Consider the following 20,497-nt stretch of genomic DNA (forward strand, 5'->3'; position numbering starts at 1 on the left):
GGAAAGGTGTGTGAGCAGACCATGTGGGAACTAGGCAGGGCAGGGACGTGTGGGGCTGGGGGAGCCAGGTAATGGCTCTCAGGTGAGGATCAGGCAGTGGGTAGCTGAGCCAAGGGCACCTGACCACCTCCTTCCAAGTCTCCTGTTTCACTCTAGCAGGTAAATCTCTAAGGTAGAGGCCTCGTACAAAGTCTGCAATTAAAGCAGAAGTGTAGATCAATGACAACACCCTCTCATGCATTCCTTGGAAAATCTGAACAAAATGAGTGAGAACTCACTACCGTCTCCTCATCGAAACTGAGGTCCAGCACGTTGCCTCCCTTTAAAAAAAAAAAAAAAAAAAGCAGAAGTGTATCAGCTGAATGTGGTTATCTGAGAAGTAGATGTTGAATCTCTTGTCTTAGAAAGAATCATAGATTCGCCCCCATGTTAATAAGGCCTTTCTGTGGAAATAATGATTTTTAGACTAATATTTAAGAGTTATATATTTTTCTCTGTGGTTTTATTCTATTATGTTAATGAATGGCTATAAAGTAAATACTTTCTAATGTTAAATTAGGTGACCAGACACATTTTGTATCTTTTGATACTGTAGGTCAAATAAATAAATATCAGTTATAGATAAGAATTCAACAGATATGAGTCATATTTCTGATCAACTTCTATCTAATCTGTTCTTTTTTTTTTTTTTTTAATTTTTATTAGTTGGAGGCTAATTACTTTACATCATTACAGTAGTTTTTGTTATACATTGATATGAATCAGCCATGGATTTACATGTATTCCCCATCCCAGTCCCCCCTCCCACCTCCCTCTCCACCCGATCCCTCTGGGTCTTCCCAGTGCACCAGGCCAGAGCATTTGTCTCATGTACCCAACCTGAGCTGGTTATCCGTTTCACCCTAGATAATATACATGTTTCAATGCTGTTCTCCTGAAACATCCCACCCTCGCCTTCTCCCAGAGTCCACAAGTCTGATCCATACATCTGAGTAATCTGTTCTTTAAAAAAAAAAACAGAAATTCACATAGATGCAATATTTCCAAAATCAGTTCTAAAATTGGCTTGTTCAGTGAGATTCCACACTCCCTGCATATGAATCCATTTATGTTACAAAGTCTCAGACAGAGAAAAGGGTTGGATTGATCCTTTAAATGCCTTAAAGCAGATCCCTAAAGTGTTCGATGATTAGAAATAGAACTCATAAGACTCTACCAAAGTCATCTCCAGTTTCTATGAACTAGAAGCCCCAGCTTTATTTATCTGTGGTCACTTTTAGCTCTGAACTGACAAATTTCAAACTAGCACCAGTGATATGACCACATAAAGAAGCATTAGCTTTTTTGGCTCTTTAAAATAAACAGTAGGGCCTTCCCTGGTGGTCCACTGTATAAGACTGCACTCCCAATGCAGGGGTCCCAGCTTTGGTCCCTGTTCAGGGAACTAGATCCTACATGCCACAACTGAGATCTGGTGAAGCCAAATAATAAACAAAATAAACAGTAAAAAAAAAACAAACCAGCCACACCCACAATTTCAGGTTAGAAATTCTTCTAGATGTTGGTGGAGTGGCCTGAGGTGGGGATTTGTTTTGGGAAAGGAAGAGGAATGTTTTACAATCACTTTTTACCCTCCAGGAGCTGCAGTGTGATGTGCAGAAGACAAAAGAGGCCTTTCTCCAAAATTCCACTCTCCTGGATCGACTCCCACAACCTGCAGAGCCCAACACCCATGTGCTCCTGACTGGTCAAATGCATTCCCTCCAGAGAGCTTCCTACCTGGAAAAGATGCTGCTTGTGAAAACAAATGAATTTGAGGTTCTTATTTTTTCCATTCAAGTTATAGTCTTGGATACTTGCACACTCCCCACAGTTCCTAGTATCTTATGAAGTGATAGTTATTAGTGCTTTGTGGGCTGCACGTTAGGGAAACAATAGAATAAAGACGCCCTAAACATATCTACCATTTGACATGATTCTGCAGTCATGTGATTGATTCTTCAGTCACATTTCTTCTTTATTGAACATGTTAAAGTGATATATTTTATATACTGTTCAGATCACACAGTATTTGAATCTTCAAGTGGGGTAACTGAGTCATAGAATGGCTGCTTAAAGTATGGCCATTTGTGGTATATTTTATTCTCTTTTTGAAAAGCCTTTAGTTCATGAACTCTCAAAAGATGAACAGAAGGCCATGGAGCTCCAGTATCACACAGCAGGGAAAACACTTAACTAGCAGGACTCTTCTATATGCCCTTGTCAAGCAGGTGGCCTGTTCATCCCTGTGAAGGCTTAGTACTTTACCAAAGGCACAAAGTAAATATCAGAGATGTTTTGGATATTCAAGATAATGAGCTGATAATGAACTCCTTAGGGCTGGAAACAACTTGAACTTTTATCACAAGGCTCTGCTTGCTTCTGTTGTAGATGCACATGAAAATTGTTTCTGATGAAAACTTCTCTTGTTCTAGTTTGTTCTATCACAGTTCAAGGACTTTGGGGACCGGTTGGAATCTTTAAAAGGTCTCATTACACATGAAGAAGAGAATTTGGATAAACTCTACCAGCAAGAAAAAGAAGGAAATCCTGACTTATTCCTGGTATTGCCAATGTTTGTTATTTCTAAGGGCTCAGGCTCACCATAGGATAAAAAATAAGTGACTTACTATCATGTTATAGAATCTATGTGCATCCTAACCCTTAAACAACAGTCACTGATGTGTCATTGATTCTTGTCCTATTTTCCCTAGTGTCTAGAAAAGTATGACAACACAGAGATCTATTTTATTTTTTTACACTTTAAATATATACAATTTGTCAATTATTTCCCTTTTTAATTTTTAAATTTATAATATAATTTTTAAAGATTACTTTCCATATACAGTTTTTACAAATATTGGCTATATTCCCCATGTTGTACAATATATCCTAGAGTCTATCTTAAACCCAGTAATTTATACCTCCCCCTCCTCTGCTCCTGTATTGCCCTTGGCCCTGCCACTGGTAACCTCTGGTTTGTTCTCTTTATCTGTGAGTCTGCTTCTTTTTTGTTATATTCACTAGTCTGTTGTGTTTTTTAGATTCTGTGCATAAGTGATATCATACAGTATTTCTCTTCCTCTGACTTACTTCACTTAGCATAATGCCCTTCAAATTCATCCAAGTTGTTGCAAATGGCAAAAGTTTGTTCTTTTTAATGGCTAAGTAGTAGTCCATTATATATGTACCATATCTTCTTCCTTATACATTCATTTGTTGATGGACACTTAGGTTGCTTCTGTATCTTGGCAATTGTAAATAATGCTGCTATGAACATTGGGTTGCACGTATCTTTTTGAATCGTGTTTTGGAGGGTTGTTTTTTTTTTTGGCTATACACCCAGGAATGGAAATACTGGATCATGAGACTTATTTTAGTAATATGCCTCAATAATTTCAGTAAACTTTTAAATCTTAAAGTCTTTACTAGTTAGTTTCAGTGAACTAGAATAATCTAGCAATTAGATGCTATGATTAAATGAATTTTTCTGGTTAGTAGAAGATCAAAAAGTAAAATACTCTATTAAATTAATGGTATTTTTTCCTTCTTTATTACCTTAATAAGTTTAGTATAGTTAATATAGATGAATGAAGAATTAAAGAATTCTGGATCTTGATCCTAAGGACCAATATTCATAAATTACGAGTCAGCAAACTATGGCATAAGGTCTGAATACAGCCCCCAGCTGGTTTTGTAAATAAAGTGTCACTAATATAGCCATGGCCTTCCACTGTTTATGTACTGTCTATGGGAGTTTTCATGCTGAATATTTGCCACAGAGATCGTATGGCTTATAAAAGGCTAAAATATTTATGATCTAGCCCTTAGCAGAAAAAGTTTGCTAACCCTGACCTAGACTCTTAGAGCAGAGTTGTGTAGTGAGAACATGGATATTGTGAAGGATATTTGCTGAATACATTGTTGACCTCGATGCTGTCCCTAGAATATTGTTTTAAAAATAAAATTTTGGTGAGTTTGCTTTCCTGTGATGTCACCATAGTATGGATGTTTAAGTACCGTGCTTTGCTAGGGTTATTTCAGGGATTGAATTTTCATTTAATTTGTAAATAAACTGCATGATCTGTTGAAAGTCAAGTTGTTGGCAGACTAAATGGGACTTGAAGGTCTAGTGTGGATCCTTTAAAAAAAAATGAAAGCTTATTTCCATCTTCTTCAAAAACAGGAATCCAAAATCACTCTGTTTCCTGGGCTGTTTTGATTCTGGCCATGTGCGCAGCTTATTCTAGAAAAGTCACAGAATTGACAGGTCTAGGTTCAGGTCCAATTCTGACTCACACTAGCTGTGTGACTTTGGGCAAGTCATTTACCTATTTAAGCCCCAGCTTTCCCTCATCTTTGAGATAAGAAAGGCCTATGGGATTTCTGAGGTTGTTTCACCATCTAGGTATCTTAGTGGCATCCAAAAATCTGGAGTTTAATTTCTTTTTCATAGAATCATGTGCTGGCACTGACGGCGCAGTCACCTAGTATTGAGCATTTGAACGAAGTGAGCCTCAAGCTCCCACTTAGTGACGTGGCTGTGAAGACATTACAGAGTGTGAACCGGCAGTGGATCCGGGCCACGGCGACGGCGCTGGAACGCTGCAGGTCAGAACGGCCCAGCTCTCGCCTTCTGTTTCAGTTACGGTAGAATTGACAGTTGAGCGCAGTAATGTCATTGTTATGTGGCTCTGTTCTGTTTTTAAACCTTTGCAGTGAGCTTCAAGGAATTGGACTGAATGAAAAGTTTCTTCATTGCTGTGAAAAGTGGGTCCAGCTTTTGGAGAAGATAGAAGAGACACTCAGGGCAAACATGGCTGATAGCCTTCCTGCTCTTCTAGAGCAGCAGAAGACGTATGAGGTAAATAAACCCATGCTCTGCCACTCTGTCCCCCTCTCCCCGGGGTGGTAGTCAGGGGATAGAGATTAAAGTAAAAATATGCAGAATACCTATCCATCTCCAATCCCTAAACACAGAATGTATGTCTTTAAGCAAATTCAGTTGTCGGTTAATCATTTGCAAAACTCTCACACATCTCATAAATTTCCAAATTTTGTTTTGCTACTCTGTTTTATTAATGACTAAATTCTTAGATTTTTCTGCAGTAGATGGAACTTCTGGCATAGCATTGGTTTCTTAGAATGTGAACATGGTACCACTTTACCAACAGCGTGTTAAAATACTTCAACTTCTCTTTGTATTTTCACTGCGTAGTTCTACAAAGTATTGAGGCACTTGGTATAATTATAATTGTAACATAAATAATTTTGCAGAGGAGTTTCTCCATACTTGCACTGCTGTATGTTTGAAAATCCTTCTATTGGCAGATCCTGCATTTCCAAACTACGCATGATTAGTTTACTATAACTTTTTAATGTAACTGATTTAAGTCTGCATTGTTACATTAAGGTCATCCACTGAAAATGAAATCTGAAAATGAAAACTTTGAGTTAGTTCCTGAACAGTTTAGTTTCTTCCTCTTCAAATGGATCTAATAGCATTTACTTGAGTCCTAACCTGAAGAAGAAGTGAGATGATGCTTGTTTTACTCAGTGCCTCTCAAATCGAAGGAAATGGCAACCCACTACAATATTCATGTCTGGAGAATCCCATGGACAGAGGGGCCTGGCAGGCTACAGTCCATGGGGTTTCAGAGAGTTGGACCCGAATGAACGACTGAACAACAACAACAACTCAAATCGAAAATGCCCAATAAATGGGTCTTAGATGTATAATAATATACCTATTTGCTTCTAAGATTGTATTCATAGGTGCAGTGATTAAGCATTTTTTGCAGTTAGGCTCAAATCATTTGAAAATAAATTATCTCACATATCCTCTGTAGGCTTTATTGGGAAATTCATGAAAACAGTTTTCACTAATATTTTATATTTTAATTCACGTATAGATGTTAGAAGCTGAAGTTTCTATAAACCAGATAATTGCTGATTCTTATGTCACCCAATGCTTACATCTCCTGGACACAGCAGAAATAGAGAAGAGGTAAGCTCTCCAGGATTCATGATGGCTGTGAGAATGTGGAAGGCAATGCAACCGGGTGGGCCTTCCACCACATGAATCTTAACATCAGTGCCTGTGGCCATGTGATTGATAGAGCGCCATGGGGCCAGTCTTCTGGCTGTATATTAGGATAAAGTCTTGCTTCATGGCCATAAAAACATCAGGGACCCTTTTTCCTGTGGTAGAAGGGTGGGCTTAGCAGATCAGATGATTTGCAAACGTGTGTCTGCCAAGTCCACTTAACTAACTTTTTTATTCCAAAGGGTTCTTTTATAGTATGTTTTCCTCTCTACCTTCAGCCTCATGATATTTTGCTACTAAAAAATAAATTTCAAAGTACTGCTGTTCCAAGCAGGTGGCTATGTCACAATTGTGGAAGAAGAGACTTCTTTCTATGCCGTGCACGTGGGGCTGGGGTCTCTGGGCAGTTCCAGTCGGGCTGAGCAGAGCCCCTCAGACAGCAGGCGGCACTCGCTGCACCTGCTCACGCCGTCAGTGCGCCTGCCAGCAAGAGCCCAGAGTGGGCCTGGCCTCCTGAACAACTTCTCTGTACGTCTCCATGGACATTCGTTTCCTCCCCGTCACTACGCATATGCTTCCCAGTCTTCTTTCGGCATAACTAAGAAATACAAACCCCATTTCTTCCTAACTCTGAAGTAATAAATTCAAGCCAGTTTCAAGATGATTAACTACTTTTGACCTGATTAGTACAGCAAAGCATGATTTTTCCTGTAATAAATAAAAGGCCCTATTTCTCACATGAAGGGTATTATTTATCTGGGAAAGAAATAGTTGAGTAGTTGCAGAAAGCATGTTCTTTATTGCTGAAATTATGCAGTGTGCAACCCTCAAGTAATCAACAACATTACAAGGGACCTACCTCTTCCTCTGTTTGCCATTGACCCCATGTTTAGTTTTCCATAAAGCACTTGGCATAATCTGTGTCAAAATAGCTTGTTTGAGGTCATGCATGTCAGCAAAATACCAGGCCATGTGCAATTCTCTTCTGCTCAACAACTTTCACCAACACACACATCACCCCTGCTCCAGCCCCAAATTCCGCATCATGTTCAAGTTGAATGGTGCTCAGATCTAAAATAGTCTTTCTAAGTAAAAATGGCAAATATAAGTTCCTATTACACATTGGTAGTTATTTTTTCTACACATGGATGTCAGAATTCTCTAACCATGTATTTTCCCCAAGACCGGAATTTGTTTGGAAGTTCACGAGGCTCCAGGAGCAGTGGCAGAGCGCGGCCCAGGGCGTCCGGCAGAGGAAGGGCAGCATCGATGAGCTGCTGAGGCAGTGGCGGTCCTTCACCACCTCCGAGGGGGACCTGCTCCGCCTCCTCGCCGACACCAGCCACCTGCTGTCTGCAGTGAAGAGCCAGGACTGCCACAGCCTCCACCAAACGAGAAGTCTGATCCATGAGCTGAAGGTAGTGTGTGCCCAGCAGCCATGTGGGAACCACAGTGTGCCTTTATTTAGATGTTTGTTCGCTTCAGGGTTTGTGTTTTCTCTGATGCTCAAGTGTGCTCTCTGCAGTGGGGAGGCCAGATGGTCACGGGGACCTGTCTAAGCCTTGTGGGGTCAGAAACCCAATCTTATCCCTTCATCCAGAAATAGCGAGGCTCTCCTGGGCTGTGGGCACTGAGGTGGACTGGGGATGGGTAGGGAGAGTGCAGAAGTTTGGGGTGACAGACCTTTACAGCCTTGTGCTTCAGTTGTGTCCAACTCTTTGCAACCCTATGGACTGTAGCCCACCAGGCTCCTCTGTCCATGGAATTCTCAAGGCAAGAATACTGGAGTGGGTTGCCATTCCCTTCTCCAGGGGATCTTCCTGACCCAGGGATTGAACCCTCATCTCCTGTATCTCCTGCATTGCAAGCAGACTCTTTACCACTGAGCCACTGGGGAAGCCTGGCAGACCTTTAAGGCACTGACAAATATATAAATGATTAGCACAGTAGTAGTTTATAGCAGGACTCCTGCTTACTCGTTTAAAAAAAAAATTATTTATTTGGCTATACCAGGCTTTAGTTGTACTCGGGATCTTTAGTTGCAGCCTGCAAATTCTTAGTTGCAACAGGAGAGATCTAGTTCCCTGACCAGGGATCAAACCCAGGCCCCCTGTATTGGGAGTGCAGAGTCTTAGCCACAGACCACCTGGGAAGTCCCAGATTCTTGCTTACTCTTGAAGGGCAAATTCATTTAGACAACAACGTTTCTAATCCAAAAGTTGCTTGATGAACGTAGGGCTTAGAACAATTAGTTGGCGATTCTCAGGGCATGTTCCATTGAGCTAGCGAATCATGCGTCACATTAGAGGGACAGTTAAACAAAACAAACCAGCACTCTTCAGAAGTCCTGTGCTTGCCTCATTTGTTTATCTAGGTGTCAAATATTAATTGAGTACCTGCTCTGTGCTGGTCACTGTTCTAACTGCTGGTTATATTGTGTGGACTATTAGAAGACCTCTGCTCTCATGTGGCAATCAGACAAATCAATAAACAAGAAAATACTAGTTTGTCTGATTGGTGGAGAAAATCGGACAAATTAAAAAATAAAGAAACTATCAGACTGCAACATGACATATGTGGGTCATTAAAATAGGGCCGATGATGGACTAAGTGGCTGCTTTAGATTGGGTAATTTCTGGGGAGGCGACATTTAAACTGGAACCTTAGTGATAAGACGGAGCCAACTGTGCAAAGAGTTGAAGGTTGGGGTGGGGAGCAGTTCAGACAGAGGAAGCAACTTTCCTGAGTTCCTAAGATGGCAACAATCTTAGCAAAAAAGAGGAAGAAAGAAGGCTCATAGGATGGGTGTAACCAGTAGGCAGCAGTGATAGAAAATGGACTTGAGAGGTAGTCATGGAGAGCATTTTTGGAGAGGCGTGACAGCTGCGCGACAGTCTGGATGTAATAGGAAGCTGTTGAAACTGGAAGAGGAGGCCACATGATATGATTCGTATTTTTAAAGGTCCTCTGGCTGCTCTGAGGGGGATGGATTGCAGGTAGGGGTGGGGTCACAGAAACAGGAATCTCAGTGTATTACCTCTGTTTATTGCGGCATCACAGCGAAGAGTTCTTATTCTCTTACACAGTTCTGGAGGCTGTCAGGGCTGTTAGGCGAATATCGGCAGGGGTCTCTCAGGCAGTTTGAGTCAGATGGCGGCTAAGGCTGGGCTCATCAGAATGCTCCCTCACTTTCATGTCTAGTACTTCAGCTCTGGTGTTGGAAGAGCCCCTTGAACTGCAAGGAGATCCAACCAGTCCATCCTAAAGGAGATCAGTCCTGGGTGTTTTTTGGAAGGACTGATGTTGAAGCTAAAACTCCAGTACTTTGGCCACCTGATGTGAAGAGCTGCCTCATTGGAAAAGACCCTGATGCTGGGAAGCATTGAGGGCAGGAGGAGAAGGGGATGACACCTCTGGAGAGGATGAGATGGTTGGATGGCAGCACCGACTCAATGGACATGGGTTTGGGTAGGCTCTGGGAGTTGGTGATGGACAGGGAGGCCTGACATGCTGCAGTTCATGGGGTCGCAAAGAGTATTGGACATGACTGAGCGACTGAACTGAACTGACCTGAACTTTAGCTCAGACAGACAGGATGTGGAGCAGCTGGAGCTCCTTGGGCTTCATTGCCTGCAGACTCGACACATGGCGGCTTCCAGTAGCCGGACTCCCTACATCCAGCTCATGGCTTCAAAGGTGCATGTCCCAGGGGAAGGAGAGCCAGGGAGAAGCTACACCACTTTTTAGACCTTGCCTTGGACACCAGCCACTTCTGCCATCCTGTTAATCAAGGCTATCACATGTGCCCACAGGGGTTCAAGAGGAGTGGGTAGAGGTACCACCAGTTGATGGGGAAGGGCAAGGTTCTAGAACAGCATGTGGGGCTAGTAATATTGTTGTAGCCATTCTGTGGGAAATACAGTCTGCCATAACAGACTAGGCTGTTTCAGTGGTCTTGGTTAGTTGTTATGATGGAGAAGAAAAGGGTGATCAAAGTGAAGATAACAAGGTTGTTTGTAGGTGAAGTTTACAGGATGTGCTTATGGTTTGGACATGGCAGGTAAATAAAAATCTAAACCCAGGTGACTCTAGATTTGGAGGTTGAAGATCTTGGTGAATAGTGTGCTGCTGACCAGTCAGGGGAGACTGGATGAGAAGCACGTCTTTTGAGCTTAATCTGAAATGGCTAAAAGATGTCTATGACAGTGGCTATGTCAGCAATACTGAATATTAGAAGGACAAGTGTGGAGGGGCAGTGTTCCTTGAATTGTAGTTTTTTTTTTTTTTGCATTTGGTTTTCATGGGGTGTTTTGTTTGTTTGTTTTGATTTTTCGGTCATATGGCTTCTGGGAATCTTAGTTTCTCAACCAGGAGTTGAACCCAGGCCCTGGGCAGTGAGAGCTTGGAGTCCCAACCACTGGACCACCAGGGAATTCCCTCTTTTTTACATTTAGGCTATCCTAAGTATTGTTGAAACTATCTTTGTAAATAAATGCTCAATTGATTTTTTTTTAATATCAGTTTCCATTTTGAAAATGCCTATATTATGTCTCCCTTGAGAAATTTGAAAATAAAGGAAGTCTTATTTACAACAGAAATAAAAGCCATTTTTTTCTTCTGAAACCAAATGCTTTGGAAATATGAATCAGTGGTAAAGTTTTTACTTCATTTTTGTAATATAAATACTTGGTTTCAGTCCCTTTTAAAGGAAAATCTATATGATATCCAAAGAGAATTTTTAAAAGCTATCCCATTAGGGCAAACACTGATGTGTATAAGTGTTTAAGTGCTAAAATACCTTTTTTATTTGTTCTCTCCCTTTAAAAAAAATCATTTATTTTGAGTTACTAGTAATTATCAAAAATTATAACTGTACAATATTGAGAAGTATAGAATAAAATACAATTATTGGAAGACAATTTCTTTATATTATTGTGTTGGCCTCTGCAACATATCACCATGAATCAGTCACAGGTGCACATATGTCCTCTCCCTCTTAAACCCCCCTCCCATCTTCCACCCTATTGCATCTCTCTAGGTTGTCACAGAATGCTGGGTTGAGCTCCCTGTGTTACACAGCAAATTCTCACTTGCTCTCTTTTTTACATATGGTAATGTATTTTTTAGCATAATGTACACATTCTACTCATGTGGGTTAGGAGTAAGCTGACTAGACCATAATGGTAATAGGTTTTTGCTCTTAGTATCAAATCTAATACTCCAGTCATTTTCTTAATACTCTTGAATTCGTTTATCTTGTAGACTTTTATTCTGTGAAGTGTATTTTTATACACTTCTAATCGGTATACTAAACACCTTTTATCAGTGCTTGGAAATTATTTTAAGAACACATCATTTGGTGGTATGCTGTCTACTCAATTAAAATATCAGCCTTTGATGTGAATGAGTGTGTGTGTGTATTCTAACCAGGTTTATTTAATTTGTATCTAGTTTAACATTTAAGAGAGGCTCTGAAGGAAATAACACAAACACATGCAAAGAGTCATATTTTGATCACATCAAAGGCTTAAGCAAATTACTTTTTTTTTTTCTTTTTTTTTAAGAATAAAGAAATTCATTTCCAGAGGTGGCAGACTACCTATGCATTAACCTTGGAAGCTGGGGAAAAGTTACTGAACACAGCTAACCTGGAAACTAAAGAGTCAGTTCACAAGAGAATCAGCCAACTTCAGGACAACTGGAAGGACACAAAACTCCAGCTTGGAGAAATGATTAAACAGTTCCAGAGCACTGCAGAGGTAACTCAACATTTTCTTTTCCTTTCATGGTATTTAAATGTAGTACATAGAATTGTTGTTTGCTCCGCAAAGACGGCAATGATTTTAGGAAATCACAATGTTGTGGGTCTTCCAAGGGACCTTAGGTCAGGTCCTGCTGATCCACAAATCACGATAACTACCTAAAATAATAATATAACACTGGAAAAGCTTAATGTTAATATCTAAATACTTGAGGTGCTATTTTATATTTACCATCATGAAACAGGAAACTAACTCATGTTCAACGGAAGTTCAGTAACCAAAGCTAACGTTCCACGTGTAGTCTGTCTTTGAGTCTAGTATATGAAAATAAATATAGTGATGCTTCAGCTTTCTGCTACCTTCAAAGAATCCACTTTTCCATCTAATTGAATTTCCCAGATAATTTATGATTATACCTCTAAAAAGCAAGTTAAGTGATTATTAGAAAAATCCTTAATTTTTTTTATGTTAAAAAATCCCAAGTTGTTCTTAAGAACTCTGAGTTGCTTTGAACTTAACTCCTGCACTGTTGTGCTTTTTGAGTTCCTATGTGGTTTGTATGGTTTTTCTTTCTTTCTATTTAATGTTAAGCTGTCTATTTTTACTTTTTATTTCTCTGAGAATACTTACTCCTTATAGCCCACTCTTTAATCTGTTTTGTGTGTATTAAAACCAGATAACCAAGCTTGTCAGAGATATTTTTTCTGAATAAAGAATAAATATGTGCTGAGTTAGGGCCTGGACATCTCTCCTATAAATAAAGTATCTGAATTTTATTTGGGTACAGACTGCGTGAAATTCGTTCACTCCCAGACCTTTGTTGAGCATGTGCATGTTTGTAAATGCAAGTGATGGTTTGGTGGAAGTGAAAAGGACTCACAGTTTTGTTTCCCCCTTCACTTTCTTCTTGGTTATGTTCCAGAGAGTTGATGTTACTAGATTAAGTGGTGTCTCCTTAAGTGAGGGTTAGCATACCGTTGGGCCAACCCAAGGATATTTAAGTATCAGCACTGAAGATAGTATAGTGTTTGAGTGTGTGTTAGTCTCTCTTTAATAACTTCAAGAGAGTAATTTTAGTAATATCAGGAATAGAAATTTATCCTAATGAATTATAATCTCCCTTGAAAATAAAGGCAGAATTGGAAAAAAAAAATACAGGCAACTATTTGTTAGTAATGTAAGGTTTAAGGAAAGATCTATTATGAAAGAAAGGCATCCACAAAGGAAACTTTAGCCTTAGATCGACTCACTTTTTTTTTTAATTGGAGTATAATTTGTTCCCAGTGTTGTGTTAGTTTCTGCTGTCAGCCATGTGAATCAGCTGTGTGTATGCCTGTATCCCCTTCCTCGCGCTTCCCTCCCACCCTGCTCCATCATCTCAGAGCACTGTGCTGAGCTCCCTGCGCTACACAGAAGCTTCCTGCTAGTTACCTATTTTATCCACGGTAGTGTATGCATGTCAGCGCTACTCTGTCAATCATCCTACTTCTAACTGTGTGCACTTGGACCAGTCAGTTTTCTCTAAGCTTCAGTTTTCCCATTTTAAATGCAATACTAACACGTGCCCTGTCTGTCTCCTAAGCTTCTTGTAATTACAGTGAGATAGTGAAGTTGAATAAACTGTAAAGCACTCCAAGCAGGAGGTGGCAGCCAGAACAGTGGTGAGAAATAGACTGAAACTTGACTGTGAAAGGGTCACTAAAGCCAAACTACGTCTAGAAGGGGGAGAGAGAGCATAGGACAGCATTAGAAAAGACTAGAAAAGTGGTTGAGTGCTTCTGCTTTGCAGTGCTAGCAGAGTGAATGGCCAAGACTGGAAATGTTAAAAACTAACCTTTCCAATAGCCTTTGAAATGTGAACTTTTCCAAAATTAAAATAGAAACAAGTTAGCTAGATCAGAGATATGGGGAGGGAGGAAGAAGTATTTCCAAGCAAAAAGTAACCCACTTTTGATGAGCCACACATAGCACTGCAGAGAGGCGTTGAACATCCTGTCATCCCAGCTGCTTTGTGGGCTAAGACAAGGACCTGGGTGTCTGCCTGATTTACAAAGACACATTTAATTGAGCAATTACATGGATTAAATTAATTATCCTTTTCCTGCAATTCATTCTTAAATGGAAAAGTACTTACCAATTTTAACACTGTTTTCAAATAGACCTGGGACCAATGTGAAAAGAAAATCAAGGAGTTGAAAAACAGGCTGCACGTTTTAAAGGCACAAAGTAAAGAGCCTCTTCCAGAACTTCACGAGGAGCTCCACAGAGAAAAAGAACTGATTAAGGTATTGAGATCTGAAGTAGCATTCAAGATAATCACTCAGCTGTTTTCTGAGAAGTTGAAGTGTTTGTCTTTCGTTGTCTATGTGAAACAAGTTTTCAGGTCCACTTGGAGATATTTTTTCTACCTTCTCTGTAATACACCATGCTGGTTGCTGAAACAACTAGAATCCATGCTTTTTGAGATTCGTGTGTGAAGGCTAGGAAGATTTTTCAGAAATTCTTCTTTTGGGGGATTTTGCCCTTAAATCGTCCTTCTGTTTCTCCTCTGTAATATAAGATGTGGCCTCTGAGATTACATTGAAAGCTCTTCCTTTATCAAATGGCCTTGTGTTTGAAATTAAAGTTTGACTGAAGAATTCATTTTTTTAGAGGACAGTAGTGGGGGGGTTTGCTCAAATACAATGTTTCTGTAATATTTTCCAAGCTATATTCTGCCTAATGGATACTACACTAGCAAAAATTTCTGGGTATGTCAGGGCTTTGCAGAAGACAAGGCAAACTCACCAATAGGAATTTGGACCAGTTAAGTTTCCAGGTTAGGAACTCCTTCCATCTCTTTCCTTTCTGCAGATTTGATGTTGGAAAGACATCCACAGCCTAATGGAATATAGTTTAATTTCTTTTTCCTTCCTTTAGTGACTCCAGGGATCTAATTGAAAATAATTAGGAAGAATTGAGTAGTGTCCTACTTAGAGCTTGCTGGAAATTAGTGTCCTGCCTGAACCTTTTTTCTTCATTGTAAAAATTTCTAACATGCTAGAAAATTTTTATATAACAAATAATATGACAAACTGCCATGAAACCATCAGCCAGCAGAAAAATAAAATATTACAAATATAATTCAAATGCCCTGTATGATCTCCAAGGTATTCCCCATCCTCAGAGTTATCCACAGTCCTAAATATGGTGTTTTACCATTCTTATGCATTTCTTTATCATTTTACTACCTGTGCATGTAGGTCTTGGTGGAATATAGAAGTATTACTTTTGTTTTTATTTTTTTTTTCCATTTATTTTTATTAGTTGGAGGCTAATTACTTTACATCATTACAGTAGTTTTTGTCATACATTGAAATGAATTAGCCATGGATTTACATGTATTCCCCATCCCAGTCCCCCCTCCCACCTCCCTCTCCACCCGATCCCTCTGGGTCTTCCCAGTGCACCAGGCCCGAGCACTTGTCTCATGCACCCAACCTGGGCTGGTGATCTGTTTCACCCTAGATAATATACATGTTTCAATGCTGTTCTCTTGAAACATCCCACCCTCACCTTCTCCCAGAGTCCACAAGTCTGTTCTATACATCTGAGTCTCTTTTTCTGTTTTGCATATAGGGTTCTCGTTACCATCTTTCTAAAGTCCATATATATGTGTTAGTATACTGTAATGGTCTTTATTACTTTTGTTTTTAAACTTTATGTAAGCAGTACCATTACTCTGTACTTAAGTCATAAAGATATACTGCTACATTTCCTTCTTAAAGTTTTCAAATTTTACTTTTAAACTTACAGAGTATCTTTATTCACTGAAGCATTGATTTTTGCTTTGTTCCTATAGCTGCCCATTATCCTGTTGTCCATTTACTGATTAGTCCAGTGTCCAATATCAGGTTTCCATATATGCATGGTTCAATTCTTGGTTCTCTGCTCTATTCCACTGGTCTGCCTATCTTAGCATTTATACCAAATTATCTTGAGTACTGTGTTTTATTTGAATAGATCTTCATTTCAGATGTGGTGTATCCATCCCTCATTCTCACACGTGAGTGTCAGTATCCTTGGTTCTTTGGTCTCTCACATCTTTTAGAAGCAGTTTGTCAAACTAATGGGAATCCTGGTAAGAGTTACAGTGGAGCTGTATTGAATTTAGAGAGTAATTTGGAGGAAATTAACATCTTTTTGACATTGAGTACTCCTATTTTCAAATATGGCATATTTCTCCTTTTAGTCATGCTGAGTGTTTTATAACTTTCTTTATGTAGTATTGTACATCTTTTGTTAGATTTATTTCTTGATGTGTTACTTTTAAAGCTATTGAAAATATTTTTTCTAATTATATTTTTTGTTTATACTGATGCCTAGAAATGTGATTGACTTTTCAGCATTGATACTATATTTAACTGTCTTGTTAAACTCTTTTATTAATTCTGATAATTGTGTCAATTCTTTTGGAGGTCTATGCACACAGTTACGATTGGTGAATAGTGACTTTTTTGGTCATTTTAATTCTTATACTTCTGTCTACATTGGTCAGTACCTCCAGAGCAGTATTGTAGAAGCATTGATAGCTGGCCCCTGTGTGTCAGTCCTGATTTTATTTTATTTTATTTTTTTAAAAGTCCTGATTTTAAAGAGAATGTTTTTATTTCACCATGAAGTATGATTTTTGCTGGTCATATTTTAGTAGATGCCTTTATTAGGTTAAGAAGGTTCCTGTCTATCCCTGATTTTCAAAGTTTTTATCATTTCTGTATCTTTAAGTTTGGATCTAGACTTCAAGTAACAGATAAGAGGACTTGGAGTCCCTCTGAGTTGACACATAGATTTTCCTCCCATCAAGTCTCGAAACCTGTGCAAAACGTGAACCATAAGCCCATGTTTGGTTCAGTTCAGTCACTCAGTTATTTCTGACTCTTTGTGACCCCATGGACTGCAGCACGCCAGGCCTCCTTGTCCATCACCAACTGCCGGAGTTTACTCAAACTCTTGTCCGTTGAGTCGGTGATGCATCCAACCATCTCATCCTCTGTTGTCCCCTTCTCCTCCCGCCTTCAGTCTTTCCCCATCCTCTGTTGTCCCCTTCTCCTCCCGCCTTCAGTCTTTCCCAGCATCAGGGTCTTCTCAAATGACAGTTCTTTTCATCAAGTGGCCAAGTATTGGAGTTTCAGCTTCAGCATCAGTCCTTCCAGTGAATATTCAGGATGGACTGGTTGGATCTCCTTGCAGTCCAAGGGACTCTCAAGAGTCTTCTCCAACACCACAGTTCAAAAGCATCGATTTTTCAGTGCTCAGCTTTCTTTATAGTCCAACTCTCACATCCATGCATGACTACTGGAAAAACCATAGCTTTGACTAGACGGAAAGCCCATGAGGAGGCATAATTTCTCCCAAGTAGGACAGTTCTGTTTCCACTAGGATCTTTTCAATTTCCATAGCCTCAGCATTCTATATTTGTGTGCAAAGAGTAGGGGAGAGGGGGCAAGAGCATTGAGTTCATTCAACCTATGACCATATTCCAAAGAGATTCCAAGTAACCTGAAGCCTGTCCAGAGCAGTGTTTATCATTCTTAAGTCATTTGGGGGAAATACCTAACCACTTGACCTTTACTTTCCTCCTTGGAAAATTACATTCCCATCACAGCCAAGTTGACATATGGGGAAGTTGCTTTACATGGTTATATGTGTCTATATATGTGTATGATTTCTTTGTTGTTGTTCAGTCACAAATTGTGTCTCTTTGCAACCTCATGGACTGCAGCACGCCAGGCTTCCCTGTCCTTCACTGTCTCCCAGACTTTCCTCAAATTCATGTCCATTGTGTCACTGATGCCATCCAACCATCTCATCTTCTGTTGGCCCCTTCTCCTGCTGTCAATCATATTTTATATGCTAATCATAAACTTATGAAAATTATTATCCCTATAATGGGCATCTATGTTCACAAAACTTGTCAAATGGTTGTATCCATGGGATAGTTTTATTTTTTAAATAATTTTTATTGAAATATAGTTAATATATAATATTATGCTAGTTTCAGGTGTTCTACACAGTGATTTGACATTTGCATACATTATGAAATGATCACCATGATAAGTCTAGTAATCATCAGTCCTCATACAATGTTATTACAATATTATTGACCATGTTTCTTATGCTATATATTGCCTCTCTGTGGCTTATTTATAACTGGAGGCTTGTACCTCTTCATTAAATATTTTTTGAATAAGTAATGTGGTCATATGGTTCAGGATTTGAAAAGGTATAATGAAAACCTCTCTCCCATCAATTTCTCTCCACAGAAGCAGTGTTACAAATTTGTTATATTTTCTTCCAGAGATACTCTATGTATATACAGACCAATACATACATACACACACACACACACACACTCATTTTTTGATCCTCTTTTTACCCAGATGGTAGTGTAGAGAAATAGGACTTGACAATCCCAACAGTAATTGAGTCCACAGGAAGGCTTAAATGCTGCTGTGCTGTGTTAGAGTTCAGTCAAAGCCTGTGCAGTGTACCACTTTATGTAGTCAAGTTTCCCATCACATTGCATATGAATAGTTGGAATTTCACAGGTACTTTTGCAGTATAGAAAATTTGTCTTGTTAAATTAAGAAAGGCAAACTTACCTGACATGTTCTCTTTTGCAATTAGTTTTGGTAGCAAATCTGGAGAATTTTCATTTTAAAATGGAAGTGTGAGTTTTGAAATGTTTATAGAAATAAGTGAATTTTTTGAGCCTTAATAGACTACCTCAGTAGACCTCACCCAATATAGTTTAATTCCTTGCTTTTTCACTTAATATTTATGAACATTTTAAAGCTTTTGAGACATACTGCCGAGTTCTTTTCTTTCAATCATACATTTTGATATTTGAGGACTTACTTTATGCTAGGTCTCTTGGTAAGTGCTAAGTGGGCAGTGCATTGGTGAGAAATGTTGTCGTGGCTCCAGCCAGTTTGGAGCTGACAGTCTAGGCTACTGGAGAGATACATGTTGACCAGGGTTGTACTATATGGGTACATATGTATGCGTGTGTGCATAATTGTAAGCATGGTGAGTATAAGAAGGAAAAAGGACAGGGGGGCCATGAGAGCATAAAACCAGGGTCCCAACCTCGTCCCATGACTCAGAGAAGGCTCCTCTGAGGAATTACCTGTGTCTGAGACCTGCAAGTGTTGGTGGGAATTAACTAAATACATCTGGGGAAGCATAAAGGTAAAGAACTGAGTAGCATCTCAGGCTAGTAATTAAAGAACAATGAATTTAAACAATAGCTAGGAATCACTACACATATTAAACTTGGCCCCCAAATATATAAAACTCAATCCGAAACAGTATGTGGGGAAAGATAGTCATTCCTTTGAGGACACAATGTGGCAGTATTTATTAAGAATCCCAAAATGTCCATATTCAAAAGTCCTACACCTGTTAATTATCCTTTCAATTGTGGGAAAAGATGGGGTATCCAAACCAAAATGGATTTAAACCTGGCGGTAGATTACTTACACATGCCTCCCTTCTGGGCAGGTGTCTGAGCCCACACTTTTGACCAGGAAACACTGAAGTGCAACCATCTTCCGGTCTCTAGAGTCACAGTGAATGGGAAACCTCTGCTTGTGGCTTGCCTGCTTCATGTGATGAAGCTGGTAAAAAGTCTTCCACTGCAGAACCTGCTCTCATCCACCTTACTAGAGTCGTGAAGCTCGAAGTAGGAAACGGAAATTTAAAGTGATGGTTACTCCTCTGAAAAAGATGTTATTTCTTAAATCTCCACGCAACCTTTAAAAAGAACACTTTGAACCATTTTGTTCAATGTAAGTCCTGTTGGCAAGTTACGAAATCATGCCAGTGTAGCTTTTAGAACTCTGAAAATCAGAATTAATCCATTATTACTGTTGCCACCCCTCAGACAGATCACTGATGTAAATGAAATACTCTTCTTTCAGATTTCAATAGACAGGTGTGAATAGAGACCCTTCAAATGTGCCAATATGCAGAATATGGGAAGCCCACTCAGAATCTGGAGGTCTCTTGAGTGTTTGTGCTGTTTCATTTTACCTTCTCTCTCGTGAAAGTAATTATCTTGATTAAGTCCTAGAATTCAAAAATGTTTTAATTTGAACAATACTTCATTTAAAAAGAAAAAATTGTTTCCAGAGCCAGAGGAAATTTTCTGCTAACCCATCTCTGGCAATCATTAGGGAACAATTTTTTTTCCCCCTTCAATTGTATTTATTCTTTTTGAAAGTTAGCCAAAATGATTCGCTTAACAGAAGCTGTCATTATATGATTGCCACGAAGCAACAATGCATTTCTTAAGGTGTTTTTAAAAGTAGGGAAATTACATTTTAGACAACATTCTGTAACACAGTTTCAGAATTAAGTGTATGTAGGTGAGAGAGATTGTTCTCACCTCCAAAAATACTTTACTTTCCCCTAAATAAAGGTAAAGACCTACTTGACTTTAACGTAGAGTTAAGTATAGAAAAGTCTGAAATACCTGAGGAAGTGAAAATAAAGGTAGAAAAGAGTTCTGCTTTGAGAAAATAGGTGCTGAGGAATTGGCCAACCACGACCACAGAGGCTGGCCCTGGGCTGTTTCTCATTCAGAAGGTCCCGCCCCCTTTCCTAGCCT

General features: G+C 39.4%; 1 protein-coding gene and 1 non-coding gene across 10 annotated transcripts in view; both read left to right on the forward strand.

Annotated features, from left to right (window-relative positions):
* The window catches only part of SYNE2 (spectrin repeat containing nuclear envelope protein 2), a 316,121-nt gene that overhangs the window by 255,391 nt on the left and 40,233 nt on the right, over window positions 1–20,497 (forward strand). For all 9 annotated transcript variants that reach the window (XM_070469450.1, XM_070469452.1, XM_070469451.1 and 6 more), the window contains 8 exons: window positions 1,639–1,818; window positions 2,475–2,603; window positions 4,496–4,650; window positions 4,759–4,903; window positions 5,952–6,046; window positions 7,269–7,503; window positions 11,650–11,844; window positions 14,007–14,132. In XM_070469450.1, coding sequence (XP_070325551.1) covers window positions 1,639–1,818; window positions 2,475–2,603; window positions 4,496–4,650; window positions 4,759–4,903; window positions 5,952–6,046; window positions 7,269–7,503; window positions 11,650–11,844; window positions 14,007–14,132 — 1,260 coding nt within the window. The remainder of the gene's footprint in view (window positions 1–1,638; window positions 1,819–2,474; window positions 2,604–4,495; window positions 4,651–4,758; window positions 4,904–5,951; window positions 6,047–7,268; window positions 7,504–11,649; window positions 11,845–14,006; window positions 14,133–20,497) is intronic.
* Window positions 214–306, forward strand: LOC139035776 (small nucleolar RNA SNORD116). The gene has a single exon (XR_011488489.1). It is a non-coding gene; the product is annotated as a small nucleolar RNA SNORD116 (small nucleolar RNA).

Source organism: Odocoileus virginianus, chromosome 6, assembly GCF_023699985.2.
Source record: "Odocoileus virginianus isolate 20LAN1187 ecotype Illinois chromosome 6, Ovbor_1.2, whole genome shotgun sequence".
Taxonomy (NCBI): domain Eukaryota; kingdom Metazoa; phylum Chordata; class Mammalia; order Artiodactyla; family Cervidae; genus Odocoileus; species Odocoileus virginianus.